The sequence below is a fragment of the Periophthalmus magnuspinnatus genome, chromosome 13, assembly GCF_009829125.3.
Source record: "Periophthalmus magnuspinnatus isolate fPerMag1 chromosome 13, fPerMag1.2.pri, whole genome shotgun sequence".
Lineage (NCBI taxonomy): Eukaryota > Metazoa > Chordata > Actinopteri > Gobiiformes > Gobiidae > Periophthalmus > Periophthalmus magnuspinnatus.
The window spans coordinates 17,299,335-17,325,643 of NC_047138.1; the positions used below are offsets into that span (position 1 = coordinate 17,299,335).

Below are 26,309 nucleotides of genomic sequence, written 5' to 3' on the forward strand. Positions count from 1 at the left end.
CAAAAGAAATAGTGAAGAGGTCATATAAATACTTTAATGAAGATAATTGTATTTGTGGAAATGGGTCCTAATGATTGATAATCCTGATGATGCAGTTGAAACGTTTAATGGGCTCTTTTTAGAAGTAATAAACATGCTCCTTTGATAAAAAAGAACAGGAAAACCAGTGCTGGTTGGTTAGATGCTGAACTGAAGGACTATATGGCCCAAAGAGATGAGGTAAAAAGGTGCAAACAATTCTAAATATGAATCAGAAATTGAGAAATGTGACTAAACGTACTAAACGAAAAGAAAGTTGAAGTTTGAAAATGTGATTAAAAACGATAAACATGACATCAAGAAATGATAAAGTATTATAAATAGCCTGCTGGGAATGAATGTCAAATATACTCCATGATTTCTTGAAGGGGCAGGGGCAGCTTCTGACAAGCACATTATCAAGTTATTATTTTTGTGAGATCAGTGATAAGCTTTGAGGTGAAATGCATCACACACACACACACACACACAACACAAAGGCACAAATGTTAACAGAAATAAAATTATGGCAGGAAAGAAATGTGATTTTGAATTTGTTGAAGAGATAGAGAGTCAAGAAGAAAACATATTATTACAATGTAAAACCATCTGGTGTGGATAATATTGACTCAGAAACTGAGACAAGTGGCAAACATAATTAACGTTCCAATAACTGGTATTTTAAATTTGAGTCTACAGAATAGTATCTATCTAGCTTGGAAAACCGCATCAACTGTACCATTACCAAAGAGCACAAATGTACCCTTGTGTGGGCCTAACAATAGACCAGTTAGTCTGCTGCCAACTCTGAAGATAGTCTTTGAAGAAATTCAGAATGATTTTTCAGACAATAATAAGAAATACTGACTTTCAGCATGCTTACAGGGTTGGCCATTCGACCACTTTGGCCATGGCTCAAATGACAAACAATTGGCTTACAGCATTTGATAATAAGAGGTTGGCAGGAGCAGTGTTATTCAATTTTAGTTACGTTTTTGATCTTATCGACTACAACCTTGTGTTTTGAAAAATGCAATGTTATGGGTTCAGCTCAGCCGCATCAGTTTGGCTTCAGGGCTATCTAGAAAACAGGAGACAAAATGCCTTCTTTAATGGGACCTTTTCAGATGAAAGGTATGTTTGCTGTGGTGTGCCACAGGGAAGCTGTCTAGGTCCACTCCTGTTTTCTATATATGCAAATGACTTGCCATTAATGTTAGAAAAATCTACAAAAATCTATGCTGATGACTCGACAATGTATTCATCACAGACTACAATAGAAGAACTTCAAAATGTCTACATGGAAGAATTCAAATCTGTGCATGAGAGGGTCGTAAACAACAAATTAGCTCTAAATATTGACAAGAGAAAAAGTACTGTTTGGAAGCAGATGTTTGCTGTGGGATGAGCCCGAGTTAAGCCTTATTGTGAAAGATACAAATGTTGAGCAGGTACAACTGGCCAAGCTGGAGTAAAGGCTGATGACCTGATGTCCTGGTCTAAACACATCAGTGCTATAGTACGTAGGATGGGCAGGAGTCTCATAATGGTTAGAAGATGTTCCCATTTGCTATCTCTGAACATGGTTACAAATGTTATAAAAACACTTGTACTTTCACAATTACAAAGGAGATAAAATGGTCCAAAACAAGGCAGCTCGATATGCTCTTCGATGCACATACAGAATGTAAATTGGATGCATTCTGTGTTGTCATGGTTAAAGGTAAAAGACAGCTAAAGCTTCATTACTTAATCTGACATTGTAATCTGACATTAATTAATCTGACAAGACCACTGAAGTAACTAAATGACCAAATGTGTATTATCAAGAGCTTTGCTTTAGTTCTGATGGGCATCATTATGACATGCCACACAGGGCAGACTTAAATTAGCCAAAAGTAAAAACAAACCATGGAAAAAGCACTAATCACTTTCGAGTTCTCCTGAAAAGGTGTCTTCTCACAAAACAGTACTGCCCCAAAGACAAATTTATTTATTGTTATGCATTTTATTTTATTTTAAAGTGTTTGTTATTATTATGTCAAGTATTCATGTAAATACTCCATGAATGAGAAAATGACTCCAGGAAAAACAGCTGAGCTTCCACAGCTAATGGAGGTCAAAATAAATATAAATTCAGGACGGGCTGGTCAGTGTTTGTGCTGAGAATTTGCTTTGGACATTTGAGACCCCTGTGAGACCTGTTCCAGACCACCTGTGTGAGGGGGACAACATGTGGAAACACACTCAACACAAAGTACATTTAAAGCTGCTATACCCAACTTATTTCCTTATAAATTAGCACATTTTGATGTTGCCCTCATGAAGTACATTGTAACGCCAGAACGTTGTGGTAAAAATCTGACCACTACAGACCGGCTATATTTACATGAACAACTAATTATGACCTGATGTCTGGACATTTAAATGTCATGGAAAAAAACAAATCTGATGCGAGTAATCAGAAAGACCATGATCACAAAGAAATGTGATGATCATTTTAATAATAATTCAATAACTCAAAAACTTGGATACCAATCAGATTTAGAGTGTGCATGTAATCGCAGCCACTGTCTTTATTCAATTAAAAAAAAATTTCTGTTCACATTATTCATTATTATTATTATTATTATTATTATTATTATTATTATTAATAATAAAATAATAATAATAATTAAGTCAAATATGTTTTTTGTGTACAAAGCATCTCACTTGTGTCGCCTACTCTGCTTCTGTTCTGATTCTTGTGTTGGTTCAAAGTTAATCACTTGAAAAATGCATACAAATTAGAGAGAAAAAGATTTGGTTCTTTTTAAAAAATTACATCCAGTTCCAACAATTCACATCAAGGAGCCAGTTAAAAGAGCTGACTCGTTCACAAATGTCACATCACTAACAAATATCTATCTCTATCTAAGGCTCCAGCAAAGGGGAGGGGGGCATCCCGTCCCCACGCGTTGAGCCGACCAGGTGCCGACCAGGTGTGGATCTGGCCCATCACCGACATGCATAAATTTGGTCTTAGCCCAGCTCACTTGGAGGCCAAGCTTCCCTGCCTCTTCACTGTATATGCCCAGAGCGTCTCTCAGCTGGCTGTAGGATGTGCTGAGCAGAATGGTGTCGTCGGCGTAATCCAGGTCGGTCAGATGGTAGTCGCCAAAGGACACTCCGGGGACCCGCTCACAGACCTTGAGCATCAGGTGGTCAATGATGCAGTTGAAGAAGTTGGGAGCAGCCACGCAGCCCTGACGGACACCACTGGAGATGGAAAACCAGTCAGAGTCTCTGCCGTTAAAGCGGACACAGCTCTGTGCGTTGCTATAAAGCAACTTGAGTAGGGCGACGATCTTGGGTGGTGCTCCAAGGGCCTGTGGGGTACTCAACAGTGAAGCATGGCAGACAGTGTCGAAGGCAGCCTTCAGGTCTATGAACCCGATGTAGAGATGTCGGTCTTTACGGAATTCATAGGTCTTCTCTATCAGCAAAACGGCGGAGATGTGGTCAGTTGTGGAGTGAGCAAGATCCTGGTAAAGAGCTTGCCGGGGATGGAGAGAAGGGTAATGCTTCTGTGGTTGCAGCAGTCTAGCCCGTCACCCTTGTGCTTCCAGAAGGGTAGGATAACCCCTCTGGTCCAGTCGCTGGAAAGTCTCTCTGTCTCCCACACCTGATTGAATATGGGGGTGAGCCACTCGACAATGCCATCACAACCAGATTTTAGCATCTCAGCAGTTATGGAGCAGAGGCCTTCCTGTTGTTGATTTTATTCAGAGCAGCTCTGACTTCTTCTGGGGTGAGAGGGTCTGTGCTGCAAGCGTTGCTGGTGGATACGGCATTTGCAGTGGCTGGGATGATGGAATCAGCCGGAATGGAGTTGTGCTGCAGGAGAAGGGTGAAGTGCTCTTTCCAGCGTTCGAGGCAGGATGCTTCAGTTGTTAAGAGGTGGCCATCAGAATCTTTCACCAGAGCTGTCTTGATGCGTGGACCATTACGGGCTTGGCACAGCAGACTAAACACCCGGCACATGTTGTTGTTGTTGGCCCCAGACTCTAGGTGTTCAGCTTCTGCCTTCCAGAACCTCTCACGGTCCTCGGTTATAGCCACATTGCGCAGGCAGTTCAGCCGCCAATACTCCGGGAGGTCGTCCCGGAGTCGGGCCTCGTGCTGGCGGTCGATGATGTTAAGTGTCCTCTCTGATATCCAGGGCTTTTTCGGGGAAGATCGTGAGCATCCGAGGGCATTGTGAGCTGACTGAATGACGCTCTCCTTAAAGGTTGTCCAGTCGGTCACTTTGTCTGGGGCCAGGGCATCGAAGGTACGGCGGACAGAGCGGCTGAAGTCTGCAGCGATATTTGGATCAGTGAGTAGGGAGGAGTCCAGGCGAGGCGGGGTCTTGGTGTGCTGGTTGGCTCACAGCTTTAGCTTAAGCTGGCCCACCAGCAGGCGGTGGTCGGTATTGCCAAGCTCTGCTCCTCTATAGACACGGCAGTTGATGACAAACGACTTCCAGCGTCGAGATATAAGGATGTGGTCCAGCGCTTTCCTGGTTCTGCCATCTGGGCTGTACCAAGTCCAGTGATGGATGAGTTTCCAGGGAAACCAGGTATCGGCAACACAGAGGTTGTTCTGGTGGCAGAGAAGGAGAAGGTGGTTGCCATTGTCGTTTGTGATCTTGTCAGCAAAAATTGTGCCAACAGGTGAGCCTGCGGGCCGGTCGCAGCTAGATAGAGTGGCGTTGGCATCCATGAGAATGATGGTGATGTCGTGCGGTGGGGCTTGGTTGGCAGCCTGTTGGAGTTGGTCAAAAAAGGCATCCTTCGCATCCTCATCAGTGACATCGGTGGATGCATAGGCAACAATTACTGTCATCTTGCCATGTTGGTGGAGAAAGCGGGCGGACAGCAGTCTGTCGTTCAGAGGTGTCCAGCTGTCCAGAGGCACTTACAGAGGGCCTTTGGGATGGCAAGAGCCACGCCATAAAGGCCTGTCCGTCTCTCGGGGCCACTCCAGATGTAGCAGTGGTTGCCTGCTGTTGTTTCGCCACTGCCTTGCCATCGGACTTCACAAGGGTGATGTTGTAGCGGCAGAGCTCTCGGGACAGCAGGGTGGCGGCTCCGGGGCGAAGGAGTGTCTGGACATTCCATGTTGCGCCACGGGTCCTACGACGAAGGTTGATCCATACTCGTTGGTCGGGGGCGGGCTGGGGTCCATTACCGTTTTGGGCAGTCCGGCTTCTTTCTCTGGTCGGTTTCGTAACAAAAGGATTTCTCCTGGGTGGGTTGTTGGCCCTCCGCAGGATAGTCGGTTGGTGGGGCTGCCACCTTACAGCGTACCGACACGCTGGGGTCTATGTTCGTCTGGAACCTACCCTGGAGACCGGCCCGCTTAGGGTGACACTACCAGGAGCAAGCTCCCGATGGTATCGCTCTCCAAGGTCCCGGGAACAAACAAGCCCCCTCGCCACGTCAAGGCCAGACCCAAGAGGAGGACTAACAAATAGTTTACTCAAAATGATTCAGGCTAGGTTACTACTTTAAATTAATACAGTAACTATAAAAACTCTAAACAGAAAGTGCTTATGTATTACACAGTGAGATCAAAATAAATTAGGATTGCAAAAACTCACCCCAAAATGAACACATGGATTGAGTAACTGATTTAACTATTCACCATTTTTTCACATAATGTAGTGCCTTAAGTTTGATCAAATTTGAAGTCTTTTCCATTCAACATGGCGTGAGATTCAGCTGAAATGAAGACTAGGGTCTCCTCTGTTTCTTGTATTTATTTTAATGGTTTGTGCTTTTTATTTATGGATGCATTTGCTCTTATTTCATTTGTCTAGTTTTATTGCTTTGAAGGAGAACTAGTAATATATACACTCACCTAAAGGATTATTAGGAACACCTGTTCAATTTCTCCTTAATGCAATTATCTAATCAACCAATCACATGGCAGTTGCTTCAATGCATTTAGGGGTGTGGTCCTGGTCAAGACAATCTCCTGAACTCCAAACTGAATGTCAGAATGGGAAAGAAAGGTGATTTAAGCAATTTTGAGCGTGGCATGGTTGTTGGTGCCAGACGGGCCGGTCTGAGTATTTCACAATCTGCTCAGTTACTGGGATTTTCACGCACAACCATTTCTAGGGTTTACAAAGAATGGTGTGAAAAGGGAAAAACATCCAGTATGCGGCAGTCCTGTGGGCGAAAATGCCTTGTTGATGCTAGAGGTCAGAGGAGAATGGATTCAAGCTGATAGAAGAGCAACGTTGACTGAAATAACCACTCGTTACAACCGAGGAATGCAGCAAAGCATTTGTGAAGCCACAACACGCACAACCTTGAGGCGGATGGGCTACAACAGCAGAAGACCCCACCGGGTACCACTCATCTCCACTACAAATAGGAAAAAGAGGCTACAATTTGCACAAGCTCACCAAAATTAGACAGTTGAAGACTGGAAAAATGTTGCCTGGTCTGATGAGTCTCGATTTCTGTTGAGACATTCAAATGGTAGAGTCAGAATTTGGCGGAAACAGAATGAGAACATGGATCCATCATGCCTTGTTACCACTGTGCAGGCTGGTGGTGGTGGTGTAATGGTGTGGGGGATGTTTTCTTGGCACACTTTAGGTCCCTTAGTGCCATTTGGGCATCGTTTAAATGCCACGGGCTACCTGAACATTGTTTCTGACCATGTCCATCCCTTCGTGACCACCATGTACCCATCCTCTGATGGACACTTCCAGCAGGATAATGCACCATGTCATAAAGCTCGAATCATTTCAAATTGGTTTCTTGAACATGACAATGATACAATGGCCCCCACAGTCACCAGATCTCAACCCGATAGAGCACCTTTGGGATGTGGTGGAACGGGAGCTTCGTGCCCTGGATGTGCATCCCACAAATCTCCATTAACTGCAAGATGCTCCTATCAATATGGGCCAACATTTCTAAAGAATGAATCAGCACCTTGTTGAATCAATGCCACATAGAATTAAGGCAGTTCTGAAGGTGAAAGGGGGTCAAACACTGTATTAGTGTGGTGTTCCTAATAATTCTTCAGGTGAGTGTATATTAGAATTTTCAAAAGTATTGAAAATCTGATACAAACTGATACTAAAACTAGATCAAAACTAAATATGCATTCGAGCAGGTATCGATACTAAATAACTCACATTCACAGATATGAACCTTTCCTGAATAGCTTTAGTATGATCTTGAGCTGTACCAAAAAAAGTATAAGACCACATAGACTAGTATACACCCATGGATCACTATGGAACCTACATGGACCACTGAAGGATTACACAGATATAAGGCCACATGGGAATACAAAAGAAAAATGTACAATTTAATGTTGAAAATCACATTCTATATTGCGATTGTGGTATTGGAATCGGTATTGAGTATCGAGTCTTTTCCTTAGTATCAAAATCAAGTTTGACGTTTTAGTATTGTGACAACACTAGTAAATTGTGCAGAATGTTTATAAAATGTGCTATATAAATACATTGGATTGAACAGATTTGTCGACAAATATATATTTTTAAACTAGACTGATGTACTTTAACACATTTAATACCAAATTTGCACTTCTCTTTACCGCCTGAAAAGAACAATGGGTGAAACCTCTCTGGCCTGTCCTGTCACTATTTGATTATGGGGATGAGTTGCACATACACGCACACACACGCACACACACACGCAGACCCCCACCCGCCTGTTGACTCCTTTGGGTCCTGCTTAGAAGGAGGAGGAGGTGCTCTGCTCTTCTTTCTCCTCTCACTGGAGCTGGACTGTCTTTTGGATCAAGGACTAACCCGGACACTCACCATCCTGCTGCTTTGGTGCTCACTGGCATTGTGAAAGTGGACATCTGGATCCCTGAAAAGGTAAAGATATTGACTGATGATGTTTGGCTCTTATGGTACCATGACTTATACTGCCACAGGTACGCTGTCATATTTATAATTTATTTCTGGCAAATCAATGTAACCTATTACTTAATGGCAAATTTGAGTATAAACCCACCTATTATTATTTGATATTCTTAGCATGCGTGCAATTCAGTGTAATTCATACGCCAATATTTTTGCTTATATGTAAAGTTGGACATTTTAACCCAATATTAAATAATGTCGTTCACTGTTTCATCTGTTTTAGATAATTTATGTTCAAATGGGAAAAACGTATTTTCCCATTTTGAAATGAGCAATTTGATGATTTTGCCTCCTTGAGATGTGACTTTTCCTCCTCTTCATTAATTCAAACAAAGCAAATTCATAAAAGTCTTGGATCTCAGTATGAATGGGGAACATGAAACACAGTCAGTCAGGGCTAGGTATGGATGAGCTATTGTCCATCTATAAGGAAGTTCTCGAGTTATATTCAGCAGCCCAAAGAGAATAAGCTTTGCCACTAGAGGAAGATAACTGACTGCATATTTTGAAAGATAAGCCACTACAAGTAAAATGTAATCAGTGATTCGATAGTTTTCAAATAAAATATACTTTCATACATGCTTTCTATACTGGTTGGGCCTTTCTGTGTGGAGCTTGCATGTTTTCTCTGTATCTGTGTGGAGTTTGCATGTTCTCTTCATGTCTGGGTGGGTTTCCTTAGGGCACTCTGGTTTCCCCCATCAACCCAAGACATTCGCAATAGGTAAAATCTTCCAGTTAAGCTAGTCCTGACCAAGACGAGCACATTTGGAGACATTTGGGGCATCCCAAATCCCCAGGTGCGACACTGTAGCGCGCACTCTTCCTGACAGGTTATCCCAGCAGCATGGGTCAAATGAAGGGGGACAAATATCTTTACAGGGACAATAAAGTGTACCTTACATCACTCTACTCAGTTCTAGACTTCATCTAGTTTAGTTAGTACTTGGGGTCACTATTTTGATATCAATAATTGTGATATAAAATTGCACAAATATTTGACATGGGACATCTCACCTCTCCCCTTACGCAGCTAACCAGACATGCCTTGGGGCCACCCCGAGGTAGAGTCGCCCAACATGGAGCAGTACACCTGGGATGACCACCACTACGAGGGCTCCCTGTTCCCCACCTCCACCCTCATCCCGGTCACCGTCATCTGCATGCTCATCTTCATTGTGGGCGTCACTGGCAACACCATGACCATCCTCATCATCCAGCACTCCAAGGACATGAAGACCACCACCAACCTGTACCTGTCCAGCATGGCCGTGTCCGATCTCATCATCTTCCTGTGCCTGCCCTTTGACCTGTACCGCCTGTGGAAGTATGTGCCCTGGCTGTTCGGCGAGGCCGTGTGCCGTTTTTACCACTACATCTTTGAAGGCTGCACATCGGCAACTATCCTCCACATCACAGCTCTGAGCATCGAGCGCTACCTGGCCATCAGCTTCCCCTTTAAGAGCAAAGTGGTGGTGACGAGGAGGAGAGTTCAGTACATCATCCTGGCCTTATGGGGGTTTGCACTTGTGTCTGCCGCTCCCACACTCTTTCTGGTCGGGGTGGAGTATGAGAACGAAACACACCCGGACTTGGATACAGGGCAGTGTAAGCACACGAGTGACGCCATCAGCTCGGGACAGCTGCACATCATGCTGTGGGTGTCCACTACATATTTCTTCTGCCCCATGCTTTGCCTCATCTTCCTCTATGGCTCCATCGGCTGTAAGCTGTGGAAGAGCAAGAGCGACATGCAGGGCCCCTGTGCACTGGCCCGAGAGAGGTCGCACAGGCAGACAGTCAAGATCCTAGGTCAGTGGGTTATACACTGCTCAATCAATATTGTATCAATTATATTTCAACTATTTCTAATTCATAAAATTACACTTTGGTTGTTTCATTTTGTGGCTATAGGTATTCACTGTTTCTTACATTAATATAATTGAGCCTGTGGTTTTACAACTAATTAAAAATATGTCATTAGATGGTTATAAGTTTGATCTGTATCACTATTTCATGACATTATCAGTATGCAAGACCTTCATATCATATTACTATGCACTGGTGCTGATAGTGTGGCTGGTAATCTGAGCCAACAGCCTCTTCAACAACCAACAACCAACAGCCACAAAGTCAAATGCAGTGTGGGTGAAGTGTCTTGCTCAAGGATACAATAACACTATGCCCAACTGGTTAGTAGTACTTTACCTCAAGGCAAGTGGTAAAATTTCTGCAGAAGCATATGTAGGTGCCCCATTTCTTTCCAGAATCCTGGAAACATACTACATTCTGGTTAGGCTCATGTAAATTTTTGCATTTGATCAATATTGACTATTTTAGTTTTTACAATTATGTCAGATTTACAATATTTTTTCTATATTAAGAATTTTGTGGAAATAATTGTTAAATATTTTGCTGATGCTTAAATACAATGACGCAAACACTGTGCCAGCCTCACACACTGGTGACGTACAGAGCAGTAAACAGGCTCTGAATTATACAAATACATAATCACACGTCGTGCATGATTATATTAATGCAGCTTGTTAGCAGAGAGCAGTGAGCATTCTGTGCATTTGGAGGATCCCAAATCAGATTGCCATCAGCCGCCTGCATTCAATAATGACTATTCCCAATCATATACTCGATACTCGATAACAGTACAGTATTGATATTGATATATTATATTTGTAAATCATATATTTGTATCATATAGATATATATGATATATTATATATTGTAAAAGTAGTGTGTAAAAATGACCATGTGGCTTTAAACTAAAACTAGTTCTAATATAGATCCAGTCCATTGTAAAACTAATAAAGGTATTTTTTCATTCAGTATTGCTACTAGTTCAAAACAGTCTGTAGTTTTGAAACATATTATAGCATTGATTATTAACTGTGTTTGTTTTTTGACAACCATAATGTCAGGTCTGGATATGTCAGATCTTAGGTATATTTTGTAATTAAAGCTGACAGCAAACTCAGTAATTAATAAATGGGCAGTGATAAATGTAATAAATGGGCAGTGATAGTATTTGCTTAGTTTGTTGATTGCCAATACCTCAGATGAACTTGTGTACTTGTTGTTTTAAACTTTAAAATAACTGCACTTACCAAACGGTTTCAAGAATAAAACAATATTCAGCATTTGAAATACTGTGAACATAGATATGGGTGACTCATGCATTCAGTGAATGGAAGAGTCAGTGTGTTTACATCTGTGAGTGGGCCGCATTTTCAGAACATGCGTTAATAAATGTCAAAGCTGATCATAAGCCACAGCTCGCTTCTTAAACTCATTCTCTTAATCACAGTCCCATTATGAATGACTAAGATCAAACAACTGCTATGTATCACAGTAAGGGCGCAGCACTTGTGGGTTTTGGAAAAGAATTAAATGATTTTAAATGAGATTCAAGTGTGTTGCTTTATTTGCATTTAGGGTTGTCAAAAATATCGAAAAACAGATACTCTTTAATTGCTACATGTTACTAGCTACTAATTAAATATAATTAAATGTAGAACCCCTTCTGAACAAACTTCTACAGATTTTGAATTGTTATGTGGAAATTTTGACAAAGTCCAATTCTTTCCTGAATGCATATTATGCTGCAAATAACACTGTAACTGACTGCCTTGTGTGTGCTCCCCAGTGGTGGTGGTCTTGGCCTTCATCATCTGCTGGCTGCCCTACCACATAGGACGGAACCTGTTTGCGCAGGTGGACGACTACGACACGGCCATGCTGAGTCAGAACTTCAACATGGCGTCTATGGTTCTGTGTTACCTGAGCGCTTCTATCAACCCCGTGGTCTACAACCTGATGTCAAGGAAATATCGGGCGGCTGCCAAACGTCTCTTCCAGCTGCGGCAGAGGTCCAGACAGGCCCAGCGCAGACAGAGGCCTCTATGTGTGGTGGAGCACATGACGGAGAGCCTCACAGGAGTTTGAAGGTGCTCCATGAGCCACCATGTTGGATTTCTGATGGTGGGAGCTGAAAGCTGCTAATACAGATATAGACAGGTTTAATTTTCATGCTAGGAGTTCTACTGTACTGTAATTGAATGAGGGGGAAATGACTAGATTTAATGTTACTGAATTTTGTGACCAAAAAAAAGAAGCAAAATATTATGGGAATTTACTTTGAAGTTGTGCTTTTGATGTCAAGTGCCTGCCAGTGAAGCTTACAAGCATTATAAGGGGAAAATGGACAAAAATATATCTTAAAAAAAGTTTCAGACTGTACCCAAGGAAAACAGTTTGTGCTATTTGTAAAATGTTGTCTCTTAATAAAATTATGCCAATTCTAATTATGTGTTTTAGCCAGTGTAGTGTTAATATTAATTAATTATGTTAAAAATTACGTATTTTGAGTCTAACTACTGCTAAACTGCTCATGTAAGACACTAATACATTTTCATTCAATCCTTTGATCATATTTAAACCAATAACTTTATTTAGACTAATTTGAATTTGCTAATGTACTAGCTCATTTTACAATGCAGAACCAGTGTGTGTCCTACCTCAACTTATTTGTTCTAGCCACTTGCAGTATCTGCTGTGGAAAAAAGTCAAAATCTACAGACACAGTCTGAAATGGGGTGAGGTTCAGAATGGAGGGTGGCTTACTGCCTGCACTTAAACCACCTTCTCCTCTTCTTGTTCTTCTTGTCCACCTCAGCCTGGAGCTCCTCCACTATGACCTTGGTCTGCTGAGGCTGGTCACCTGATTCCTTCAGGGACATCAACAGCTTGTCACATCTGAGGAGGGCTTATGTTCTTCCCTCCTCACTGTGGTTCAAAGCAGTGGTCAACTCCTTTATGTTATTCTGGTGGTGTGTGTTCTGCTCCACCAGGACTTTGTGGGTGGTTTCCAGCACAGCTGCATAGTCATCATATGTGTCCAAGTCATTTTGGAGTTCTTATATTTTGCTGCGCTCAGAGTTCAGGCTCTGCTCCAGTGCCTTGTTCTGGGCCTCTGCAGCCGTCTACCTCTACTCATAGGAGACAGACTCCTGGGAGAGGACATGCTTATCCCAGATAGGGCAGACAGAAGGGAGAGGACCTGCCTCTGCAGGGCCTGCTTCTCCTCCTGTTCCTTCTGGAGCTCCTGTTGTGTGCTGACCAGAAGCTTGTCCTTGCTCTCAACCTTACTGGCCTCTTGAAGGACAGCCCTAAATGCTCTTTTCTTTTTTTTGCTGAGTTTTGGAAAGATGCTCCACCTCAGCTTCTTTCTTTACAGCAATGGCCTGCTGCTTTCAGGAATACGTCTGGAGATTTGAGTTTTCCTTGTAGAGGACTTGCACATTCTCATTAACCTTCTGTCTTCCTTGCACTAGCATTTCTTCTCACTCCTTGTCTTTCAGTTTTAGGAGGTTTTGCCCAAACTCCACAATTGTCTCCTTAGTATCTATAGCATCAGCAGTATCTGTATCTCCTCAATTTTATTCTCGAGGGCCTGTTTCTGGTTGATGTTGAGTTGCTCTTGTAGCTGTCGACTCAGGTTCTGCACCAGGGGAGCCTGGTTCGCAGCCTCTAGGTCCGTCAGTCTCTATCTTTGTTTAGTATTGGCCTGGAGCTCCTCTTGATGGCCTCGAAGGACCTTCTGAAGCTGCAGTTTCAGGTCCAGCAATAAGGGGCTCTCCTTAGTGTAAAGAGAGGTAGGCCCTGCTGGTGGAGCCTGAGCTGTAGCCCTTCTGCTTTGATGATTGGGTTTTCTGCCGTTATTCTTCATGTTTCTCGCTGTGAGATTCAAACTGTAATGACTGAAGTTTAGTGTTCGCCCAACCCACACATCTTCAGCTCTGACCTGGCTATTGCCTCACAAATTACCCCTTCCATTCTCCTAATGATGTTATTGAGTTAACCACGGAGATAGAGTGTATGGCATATATTTACAGTTGCTATGGTTACATGCTAGACAGATACCAGATAGATCCTTTACTCATGCCCAGTCAGTAAAATTCAAGATGTATTTGAATTCATAAATAATAATTTTGATTATATTTGTGTTTTTATTCCACTACTTTTATGTAACTACAGAGGAATTAATCTCTCTGTCGCTGTCTCTTTGATTGTTATACAGTGATATGATTAAAAAAAAAGTCCATCAAACTCCATATCTAATTGTCTTGTACTGGCACTGTTTATATTGCAATATTTGTATTCATTCAATGTATGTAACAACTTTAATTTCACCGTTTGCTGAGTTCTGTCCTGTTCTGTAAGAGGGGAATGTATAAAAGCAACTGGAGCCTCAACCTAGGTTTGATTTTAGGTTATTTACGCTCAAATAAATAAACTTTGTTATTACTGTTTGTTGGTTTTTTTCCACTTATTAGAGTCTGTAGAATTTGTACCACCTCATGTTTGAATGGGATATATTTTCTTTTCTTTTCCACTGCTTGGTAAAATAACTGTAATTACTGCACTCTCTTCATATTTCATATTTTAATCTACACACAATACACCCATCCCAATCATCATCAGTCTGCTGCCTCTTGCTAAATGGCGTTGGTTAATAGCTGTGGTTGCTAATGTGCCTATCTGCCACTTTGAACATCACAGCACATTTATAAAGCCTAATCGTGGTTTAAACTACATGCATCTTCAAGATTACATTTGTGGATGACATGTAGTCCCCGTGCTGGTTCTACATGTTCTACATTTTCATTCGTCATGTACAAGTTTATTAACTGTGGAATATCACCTGCACAGATTTGAACATTACATTTGCGTATGTGTGAGTGTTTGTTTACGGGGCCGTCCCTTTCACTAGATGGAACAGAATGCCCATAAAAGCGTGTACGTTTGAGAGCAGGGTGTTCGGTTCGTGCGTGGCCACCTGAGCCCTGGGGTTTAAGGGCTGTGTACGTGCTGCTCCTCCTGGATAATGTGACACAAATATTGTATTAGTTTGAATGAGAACAGGCAACTAAAGGGCCTGTATTAGCATATATTCAAAGTGATGGCAGGTCTAAGGAGGTTTAGGACCAGACAAACGCAATATTAAATCTGCGATGGGGAAATCATTGTTTTTGTTTTTTACCGGTTTGAATTATGTACTAGTAATGTGCGCGCTACATCTTGTTGTGCAAACTAAACACTGACATTGTTAAAATACATGTCAAAGTAGATTGCTCGTCTTTGATGACGGGTACATCAACATGGCAGAAAATACTGAATGTGCATATACAGTGTATTTGCTTAATGCACATCCTATTGAAATAAACCACATAGATGTTGTCAATACAGACGGCAACAGGGCTGAATTGGGGAAACGATAATTAAATATGGATTATAGCAGTAGGAGTTAAGATTAGGGACAGAAGGGCCAGATTGACAGTACTTGATTGCTTGGATGAGAAACGGTTATAATACAAATTAAAGATGGGCAATATATTGGTTCCGATATTGGCATTGGTGGCAACTTCAGCCAATATTAGGCAGTGATATTTTTCTGCACTGTGCCAGTCATTGCATTCCTCTGTGTTAATATCACTATTAGAAAATATTTTGGCCATAGCAGCCAGATGAATATTGGCTAAAATTCCATATCGAAATACTCCTAATAAAATTATCAGTGGTGGAACGTAAAACAAAGTAAAAGTAGTAAAGTATTGTACTTAAGTAAAAATTTTAGGTATCTGTACTTTACTTAAGTGTATTTTAAAGTGGATACCTTTTACTTTTACATCACTACATTTGAAAGCAGGTATCTGTACTTTGTACTCTGCTACATTTTCAAACAGGTCTGAAAAGTGAAAGTATTTTTCATTATTGTTTGAGACCTGCTGAAAAGGCTGAGGGGTTTATTTTTAACACATTCATAGTTTGAGCAAATAAAAATATACAGATTAAAAACAGCTAGGGAAAAAAACAAAAACTTTTTACTCTTTAAGTACTTTTTTAATTGTATCTGTAGTTTTACCTAAGTAACAGCATTAAGTACTTCTTCCACCATTGAAAAGGATATATTATTTTGTTTCATTTAAAACAACAGTTATGTGTGAGCTCTTTACTACATTTATATGCCAATACCAGCATGAGGCAAGCGGCAAAACATTCCAGACATATTAAAAATAGTATGATTTGTTAAATAGTGCAGCCCTGGTACGTGGTTTTGTTCAGTGGCCTTATTAAAGTATTAAAGTATTTTTGGACTAAATTGAACGCAGAATTTTCCAGCTTGTGTCTGTCGTACGTCTTGTTCTTTTAAAAGAGCCGTCATGACCTTACTCATGAATCACCGGGCCTTGGTTCTGCGCAAACACAGAAGTTACTGGAGCTGACTCATCCTCAGCACACTCCTCTCAGAGCTCCATTCATCGCCCTCTGAGTGAGCAGCAGGTTCTCACTGTCGCCTTACATACACTACTTCCCTCACCCCAGACATGTCCTCCAGCTCCTCCGGTGGGACCCCAAGGCGTTCCCAGGCCAGCCGAGAGACATAGTCCCTCCAGCGTGTCCTGGGTCTTCCCCGGGGCCTCCTCCCGGTGGGACATGCCCAGAACACTTTCCTAGGGAGGTGTCCAGGAGGCATCCTAAGCAGAGGCCCGAGCCACCTCAACTGGTTCCTCTCAACGTGTAGGAGCAGCGGCTCTACTCCGAGCTCCTCCCGTGTGACCGAGCTCCTCACCCTATCCCTAAGGGTACGCCCGGCCACTCTATGGAGGAAGCACATTTCAGCCGCTTGTATCCGCGACCTTGTCCTTTCGGTCATTACCCAGAGCTCATGACCATAGGTGAGGGTAGGAACGTAGATGACCGGTAAATCGAGAGCTTTGCCTTTGGACTCAGCTCCTTCTTTACCACAACAGACCGATACAGCGACCGCATCACTGCAGACGCTGCACCGATCCGCCTGTCAGTCTCACGCTCCATCCTTCCCTCACTCGTGAACAAGACCCCGAGATACTTGAACTCCTCCACTTGAGGCAGAGACTCACCACCCTACTCTAGTACCCTTCCCAGGGACTCCAAGAAGGCCGGGTACTCCGCACTGCTGTTTGGCCCGTAGGCCGACACAACAGTGAGAGACCTGTCCCCGACCTGAAGGCGCAGGGACGCGACCCTCTCATTCACCGGGGTGAACTCCAACACGTGGCGGCTGAGCTATGGGGCAATGAGCAAGCCCACACCAGCTTGCCGCCGCTCCCCGCGGGCAACGCCAGAGAAATGGAGAGTCCAACCCCTCTCAAGGAGTTGGGTTCCAGAGCCCAAGCTGTGCGTGGAGGTAAGGCCGACTATATCTAGCCGGTAATGCTCAACCTCCCGCACAAGCTCAGACTCCTTCCCCCCCAGCGAGGTGACATTCCGTGTCCCCAGAGCTAGTCTCCATGTCCAGAGATCCGGTCGTCGAGGTCCCCGCCTTCGACTGCCGCCCAGATCTCTCTGCACCCACCCCTCATGACTCCTCCCACAGGTGGTGGGTCCACAGGAGGACGGCCCCACGTCGTTCCTTCGGGCTGGGCCCGGCCGAGCCCTGTGGGGAAAGGCCCAGCCACCAGGGGCTCGCTGTCGAGCACCCACCCCAGGCCTGGCTCCAGGGTGGGGCCCCGGTAACGCCAGTCCAGGCGACGTAGCTTGCCTTGTTGTTTCTGTCTTCATGGGGGCTTCTGAACCGCTCTTAGTCAGACCCGTCTCCCAGGACCTGTTTGCCATGGGTGACCCTACCACGGGCATGAAGCCCCCGACAACATAGCTCCCAGGATCATTCGGGTGCTCAAACCCCTCCACCACGTTAAGGTGGCGGTTCGGGGAGGGGCAGTTTGTTGTAAAAAGTTCTAAATAAATGTTACAGAAAAGGTGGCACCTGTAAATATAAAAAGCATATTCTTCATTACAACAGTAGAGAACAATGCTGCATGCGCTGTAAACACTGTGTCATAAAGTGCCCAGCTTTAGAATATAAATAATGTTTGAATATATCAAATGTCTTTTCTGATTAAATATTAATGATGTTCCGATATGCTTCATTGCAGCAAAGGAGAGAGTTTCAGTGATGTGAATTCTGCGGAGGTTTGTCCTAAATCATCACATTGGAAATAATAGTCTTTTAGGTGAACTACAGGCTAAGGGAATTTAACATATTGATTTATGATACTTGCAGACAGCTCTTTCTCACCACAAGTGGGAGCCAAAGTGTATCCCAAGGCCATAGATATTACATATGTTCAAAGGAACTGCAATCAGAAGACAGATGATAGTCACAATAATAATCTAAATGGAAGACAAAAAAAAGTAAATGTGAATTATGTGTATATGCACTGTAAGTTACATCATCATCACACAATTATCAAACAGCAAGTTTATTTATTGTGATCCCCATAAGAATGCCCAGTGCTTTGCAACCCTAAATTGCTCTCAATAACAAAGCGTGAAATAACCTTACCCGGTACTAAGTTTATTTCATGCTTAAACCAAGTAGATTTGCATGGTCTGACACTGTACCTGGTCCTTTTGCTAAACTACAGTAGTTTTGAGTAATCTAGCAAAAACAATATTTATGTTACCATGCACACTAGCAGGAAATGTCCATATCGAGGGTATTATAAAAACATGTTGAGCAGAGAAGCAAAATTCACTTCCAAACGCTTCAACTAATCAAAAGCCTAAGCGTTTTTTCCTTGTAGAAACCTTTATCGAGTTTCCCTCACACACAGTTTCCACATATTATCAGAGACGCATATTCACTTCCTGTTTTGCCTTCCATGCTTGTAGCCACAGGAAGTAGAACTCAGACAGAGGTTACTTGAGGGAGATTGCTTTCTTTCTTGCTCATTCAGGGCCTTTGATGACGAAGGATGTCAAGATGATTAGGTTGGACAATAATTACAATTATTCAGGTCACAATATAATCAGAAGAGCTCAAATATAATAGAAGCAAGTTATTTTCAATTGTATTTAAACTGTAGAATTTGAATGTGATGTTCTTTTCATGTGTCTGTTAACGCCACACAGTCAGGGTATAACATATTGAAGTTAATTTAATGTACTGGAAGGACTAAATATTAATGTATGCACAAAATCTGGTATTTTCAAAAGATAGAAACAAAATATCTGAAGGTATCTGAAATGTTGAAATTTAATATTGTCAACATAAAGTTTTTGTCACTTAAAACTTACTCACAGTGGGAAGGGTAACCAAAACCTTTACTCAAGTAGGAGCACTGTTACTTCAATAAAAACATTACTAAAGTAGGCGTAAACGTATGCTGCTAGAAAGGTACACTGGAAAGTACAATTTTGTTACTCAAGTAAATGTAACTGAGGAACTACCCACTGTAACACTTAGGTCTCCCTGATAACACCATTTTAAAGCACAATATATTGCTAAAGAGAAATATCACGATAAACAATAATATTGAAACTACTTTATGTCACTGACACCACAACAACAAAGCAGTAAACCATTTTTTTTAAATAGATGGTATCATTTAAAGGCCTGAGCTGCAACAAATAAATATTAGAATGAAGACATAAAAGTTACTTATTCAACCGTCTATAGCTCAAATCTGATGAGATTAGAACAAAATTAACAAAAATCTTCCCATTATTGCAAAGAAATTGTACTGTAAATATTGAGCCCCAAAATATATTGTCCCAGCTTTCATATAAAGAATGATAAGTCGATATAGTAATTATCGTCACAGGCCTAATAATCGTGACTGCCCTATAACAGTGACATACTTTCCTCTATCTGTCCTGCCAGCTGACTGTTAGCTCACTCCGCGCTGAACGCCCCTATGATGAAGTGGCCAGGGAATTTAGCAATTAGCCACAGTATTTAGAAGTGTCAAGTGATTTATCTCACCAAAACATGAACGCTTGTAGGCCATTGTGCAGAGCCTGGACAGAGGGTGAGTCCTCTTCGTCTCCTGGTCCTTTGTGGATGTCTGAAAAAAGAAGAAGTTTTTCAGAAACACTAAAAAGCAAACAGCACTCTAATGGTGATTACAGGCTTCATTTATAACACGATAATGGCCTTGCCTTCCACCGCTTTTAGGAGCATTTGCTGTTGTTTAAGGAAAAGTGTGATACTGAAAAGTTAATGGGCTCTTTCTTTGTCCAAATTAGTTCTGTTCTCTGTAATTTGGAGGCACATTTATTTACCTCTACACCAAATGCTAATTAAAAGTTCCACTCCACAATGTTTAAAGGTGCTCTAACCTAGGGACCTGGGAACACATTTTTTGTTTAAATCTGTTCGGGTACTTTGTTCTAATGTACGGGTTAAGCAGTGTGCCAATTTGAATATCTATTGGTGTGTGTGTTCATATTAATATAAGATTAATATATTATGACAACTTTGTACTTGTATTATCTGTATATTTGGGTTTTTGTTTTTTTTATGTGCTATGTAAATAAACTTGAACTGAATTGAATGGAACTGGATATTTCACATTAAATAACATGTCATCTATTTTGTGTATTTTATGACGTCTGGTTAAAGAACTGGTGGAGCTCACAACACAATCTGGATTCTATGCTTAAAGTGCACTGAGTATGCAACCTTACTGATGAAAGAATACATCCTCATAACACCTCTCCAAGGAGATGTTTTTGTTTGGTCTGGAATGTTCCACAGTATGGCATTAAGCTTTAGCATATTAAAGACAAGCAGGTGACACTACCAGGCCAAGATATAGGTCAAAAGTGTGGAGAGACGACCCAGCTCATTATGAATCAGTGGTGGAAAATAACAAAATGCAAGTGGTTTTAGGTAAGTACTTTTCATATGATTTCAGAAGTTATTTTTACCATGTTTGTGGTAACATCTAGATTTTGAGTTCAAGCTTCAGCTTTGAGCAAACAAAAATAAATACACAAAATTCATAAGAAACTGCTTTGTACTGCTATTGTTGACCAAAATATGTACCGGTATATCACTATCAATACCACTACATTTTACACTTTAACAAATTAACAAAACACTTTTACTGTTTTCTGTTAAAGTACATTTTCAAACGGATACTTAAATACTTTATATACTACTTTCATGTGATACTTTTACTTTTACTTGAGTACCTGTTTACCTCTGTATCTAGACTTTTATGTAAGTAAAAAATGAAGTACTTGATCCACTACTGCTATGAATGCATGTTTTTCAATGTACTTTTGAGCAATTCAAATCAAAGAAAGATAGGTATGGAACATTAATGACAAAGTAATAATATCTTCATCAAGACGGGCCATGGTGGAACCTCCAATAAAAAAGTTACATACACCGTGAGGGCATCTTTGAGTTATATTTTTTTGTTGTGACACAACTTTTGAGCATGATTTGGTTATAGTGAGTTAAAAAGTTCCAAAGGCTGAGTCTGGAAGGCTGTGGTGGTTGGATATTAGGCGGTGATGGGCACAGGGTTGATGCATTGTCCATTCTGTTAAGCCCTCGAAGCAACTGTGTGATATTGGTCTATAAATATCCTGACTAGGATTAGCTAGCAAAACATCACCCTGCACCCCTTTTCAGACACTTCAAGTGGGTTGTTACAGGTATGATAATTTGGGTGCACTTTAAAATAGGCAACATTATATAAGCAGCTGCAATGTACAAATAACTAGCTTAAATAGTTGCACATTTTCAAACTTAAAGAGCAAATGGGGAAACTTGTTGTGACAGCATTTGGGTAAATTGCAAACAGAAGAATGAATTACAGGGAGTACACTACATTCCCACACCACATAAGGGTAAGGCACTTATAGGAATCTGGTGGGTGGACAGGACCCTATGGGGACAAGCAGAAAGAGCTGCTTTTCCATGAAAACATAACATAAACATATGAAAGCAATGTGATTTTAGAACATAAAAAATGTAATGATGTTGATACTAATGTATATGGTACTACTGTTGTCACGATACTTCATTCAAATTTGATTTCAATACTAAGAAATAGGTTCAATATTATGATTCTGATACCACAGTGATAATTAGAACACTCTTTCTTTAATCAATATAATGTGATTTTCAACATTAAATCATAGTACTTTCTTTCATATTACCATGTGTAATCCCTTACTTTAGTTCAGGTAGGTTCTATAGTGGTCCACGAGTATGTACTTTGTCTATGTGGTCTTATACTTGTTCTGATACAGCTCAAGACTCTAAAGCCAATCAGAAAAGGTTCATATGTATCCTGTGAGTGTTACATTTTACTATCAATACCTTACATTTCGATACAGTTTTAGTATTGATAAGTATCTGATTTTAGATACTTTTAACCTTTGGAATTACCAACATATCAACCTGCTTGTGAGATTGAATTTACAAATGTTTACCCGTTATTATATGAACTAGTGTTTTATGCTGGTGAATTAAACCAATATGGTCAACTCATTTTAGAATTTCAAAATCAGGCTTTAGGTGTCACTTTTGTTCAATTACAGATAGATCATAGATCACAGACATCAAATACAAGCCTACTAATAGCTTTTAATATTACCATGCAACTAAATGCTTACTAACATGCTTACTTCAAATACAAATCTCACCTCATAAATGCTGCTCTTATTATAACAAGTGTTGCACATCTGGAAACAGTTTCTTAGTTTATACTAGCAACAGGTGTTATCAATAACTTAAGCTAGTGAAAAGGGATGGCGTCACATTACAACTATTACAAGACTAAAATAAAATTACTGTTTTGTTTTGTATATTTGCACTATATATTGCTGGTTTTCAAATTACATTACAACATTCTACAGGCCAACAACATTTAATACAGATGGGGGCAGGTCAAATGAATATGTCATGAGGCACGTATCTCTGCTCCTGTTCTGCCTCCCTGTGTGCTCTGCCCCCTCCCTCACCTGCCTGAACCTGGAGCTGGGCGGAACTCTCGGCTCCTCCTGCGTGCACCTGTGTCCCATCAGGGTAATCATCATCACCTGCCGTGGATAAGAGGAGCAGGGAGAAGACACTCGGTGCCAGACCGTCTGCTTGTCAACATTCCTGCGCTTGCCTCCGCGCTCCAGCTCCGGTACAGTCCTCCTCACTGCCTTTCCTCCTGTCCCGTCTTGGCCTCCGGCTTGCTTCCCGTCTCCGGCCCTGTCTCCCGCTCCCTGGACTATCCTTGCTGGGTCTTCCCTGACCCTGTTCCTGGTCCCGTCGTGCTCCGGCCCTGGCTGTCTTCGTGCCCGCTCTGGACATCTCTTCCTGGCTCGCTCTGGTCTCATCCTGATTCTGTCCTCGTCTCGGTCCTGGTTTCCCGTCCCTGCTCGGCACCACTCCCGTCTGGTTCGCCTCCCTGTGTGTGTGTTACATGAACTATTAAGACTGAACTTTCACTACCTGTAAATAAAACACTGTAAACCTGTCCCGAGTCCTGCACGTTTTTGGTCCTCCCAACCCCACCCGTTACGACAGAAAATTGTTAATATATAGCTAGTTAATGGGTCTGGTTACTAAAATAATTGATCAGGTTCAACATTTGTGCATTTATTTTTTTATACATTTAATGACAGTACAATGTAAGCAATAGGAAAACTGTCTCTGTCTCTTGCACCCATGTGGGAGTATGACATCACGTTCTACAATCTGAAAACCACCAATTCAAAATATTATACAAAAATAAACTAATTTATTTACATACATTTTTGTGTACTGTATTTTTTGTGAAGTTACCCCGTTATCCTTTTGCAAGCATCAACATATTAGCATAACTTCTATTAGCATAATACCCATGTAGCAGCAATGCACAGCTCTTAGCCAGCTACTGCCAGCTACTGCCAACAAGACAAACGAGGAGAAAAAAAAAAACAAAAACATTTGTTGCTCGTTTGACCAAAGTTTGGTTCAAAAATAAAAAGTAATATGTGTTTTGTCTAGGTATAATCGACGTGAGCAAAATGTGTAATTAATAATAAGCAATACTAACAATATACGACAACTCATTAGCTTGCAGCAGCTAATATGCTAATTGGAGGCACGTGCAGTGTGGTGGATACATGTATGTCACAGTTTTCGAGGTATGCGACTACAACCGTGTGTGTTTATGTTTTGATATGCTTGACATTTCTTCTTACTCATGTGACTGTGCCGGGACGGGGAAGAAGCTGGCTTTCGGCAGGGCTGGACGTATGGCTGGAGGCGCGGTGGGGCCGTGGGTAGGGCTGGTCCACTCCTCCCTCAACTCGTGTGCAGGCTCCGGATATAAACACTCGGCTCATGTGTCCTCCGCGCTGCGCTGCTCACTCTCACCGCGCTCCAGGCTCCAGGCAGCAGCGGCAGCACTGTGCTCTCTGCGGCCCGAACAACAGCTCCAGCAGGCGGACACTAAGCGCTGGCACAGACCCCAGGATGGAGGTAACACAGATCTGATCTCCCACACCCTTTAGACTGTACTTCACGGTTGCAAGAACAGATGGTTTTGATATTAAATATGGCTTTGCGTATGTGGTTTGGAGACGTATGTTACATCACTGGTGTTGAAGAAAGTGTGGCCAAGAGTTATTTGTGGAAACTTCACCCGAAACAGTAATGACTTGGTTTGTTTTGGTTGCATTAGATTAGAGTTTGCACTGCGTAATTTTACGAATTTGGCCTAAAAGAAAAGGAAATTTCCTGGGTGAATTGCGCTACTGGGGTGTGATAGCTTTTAAAAGTAATCTACTCAATCTTGTTTTTATACCACTGATAAACCTCTCATTTTAACTTGTGCAAGTTGGTATATTGTATGGAGAAGGTTTTTTGTTTTGTTTTTTTTTTTGTTTTTTTGCATAAGTTTAATTTGCATGTTTTTGATTCAGAGCAACCAGAGTGTAATTATTCTAATGCGTTCTACTGTATGGCTTATACAGTAGAATGCATTAGAATAATTACACTATAGATAGCTGCTCTTAATCAAAACCATGCAAATTAAACTTTTGTCCTTAGAAGTTTACAGGCCAGATTCATGTAACGTTTATGTTTCAGGTTTTATCTTTTGCATGTTTTGTGTTCAAATCACTGTTAGCACTAATTGAATTAATTAAACATGCCACAACAATTTCCATCATAACTTTATTTAAGTGCTACCCAAAGCTTGTTTACATGTAATAACCATATGTCATACTGATTTAGTACAGAGGCAGTCAGTAATAGCTTTATAGCACATGAAATACAATATTCAGACCTACTTTTAAAGAGTACTCCAGTTCACTCAGTGCAAACGATTGCTGTTTTAGTGCAGTGCTGAGTGTGTGGTAACAGCTTCATAACAACAAAACCAAAATGCACAGGGAGGAAGTGAAGGCTGAAGACATCTGTCATGTAGCCTGCCCTATTTGTCATGTAGTCGACAGATCTGCCTGAATGCCATTGGGGAATTTCTCTGCTTTTAAGTGTTTTTGCAGTTGTGGTCATCCCCAACCCATGTGCGATGGATAGATGTGTAGAGTTAAAGTAACCATAAAATTTACATAAATAAGACTAACATTACTTCAAAATAGTATCACTCAAGTAGAAGTATGTATTAGTGGTCCAAGAATTACTCAATTCGGGACATAACATCTGATTTATGATTTGAAGTTAAGGCAATTTGAAGGACAAAACCTGAAATAATGGACAAACTCTGGTATTTTCAAAGAATGGACACAAAAATGAGACAAGCGAAATCATATCTGAAGGAGTGCTCCAAGAAACACAGATGTTCAAATTATTTCGTATTGCCAACATAAAGCCTTTGTCACTTGTAGACTTACTCACAGTGGGAAAAGTAACCAAAACGTTGACTCAAATAAAAGTATACTTCAATAAAAATATGACTTAAGTAGGAGTAAAGTATGCTGCTAGAAAAGTACTCTGAAAAGTAACATTTCTTTAAAAAGTTACTCAAATAAATGTAACTGAGTAAATGTGTTCTAACCTTATGGGACAGTATGATATTGCCTAACTCTACTACTACCCATCTCTACAAATAAGGCACCATTACATCACATGTGTTTTGTAACTTCAGGCCTAAGCCTTCAGGACCCCTCCCAGCAACAAACCCTGGCCTTCCATTAGCCTAACAACTCATTCTGAACTATGTCATGTGGAGAATGGAGGAGAACGCCCATGTTTCCTTAAAGCATGTGAAGGAGAACATTACCACATAACAGCTGTACCACTCAGCTCAAAGAATCAGTGTTTATACTTTAGAGAGCTGCAACAAAGTACAAATTACGCCATTCAGAAGTGATTTTTGTTTTTGTTTTGGATAGGTAAATGGTAAATGAGGTAATACGTTCCTTTAGTTCAACTTTTTGTAGTAAGGAAGATTCTACAGCTTTCGGACTGAGACAGACAAGATCATTGTAAATCTATTCAGGGAAGGTTCATTTCTGTCCTTTGAATGTGACTTTTTTACCTTCGATA

The 26,309-nt window shown here is 41.4% G+C and overlaps 2 protein-coding genes across 2 annotated transcripts in view; both read left to right on the forward strand.

Moving 5' to 3' along the window:
• The first annotated feature begins 9,014 nt into the window (after nucleotides 1-9,014).
• Nucleotides 9,015-11,920, forward strand: mlnr (motilin receptor). The gene is made up of 2 exons (XM_033976994.2): nucleotides 9,015-9,775; nucleotides 11,622-11,920. Exons 1-2 carry the CDS (start codon nucleotides 9,043-9,045, stop codon nucleotides 11,918-11,920), a joined length of 1,032 nt encoding a protein of 343 aa, XP_033832885.1. The 5' UTR covers nucleotides 9,015-9,042.
• A 12,205-nt stretch (nucleotides 11,921-24,125) lies between these two features.
• zgc:153184 (uncharacterized protein LOC751652 homolog) overlaps nucleotides 24,126-26,309 on the forward strand; it is a 35,905-nt gene continuing 33,721 nt past the window's right edge. Inside the window, exon 1 of the mRNA XM_033976995.2 lies at nucleotides 24,126-24,278. Within this exon, the coding sequence (XP_033832886.2) occupies nucleotides 24,141-24,278 (138 nt within the window). The 5' untranslated portion in view covers nucleotides 24,126-24,140. The remainder of the gene's footprint in view (nucleotides 24,279-26,309) is intronic.

What these genes read in the sequence shown, in the direction of transcription:
- mlnr (XM_033976994.2), top strand. Translation starts at nt 9,043, where the DNA reads ATGGAGCAGTACACCTGGGATGACCACCACTACGAGGGCTCCCTGTTC. An exon ending in GCAGACAGTCAAGATCCTAG is followed by an intron (nt 9,776 to 11,621) that starts GTCAGTGGGTTA and finishes TGTGCTCCCCAG; the next exon opens with TGGTGGTGGTCTTGGCCTTC.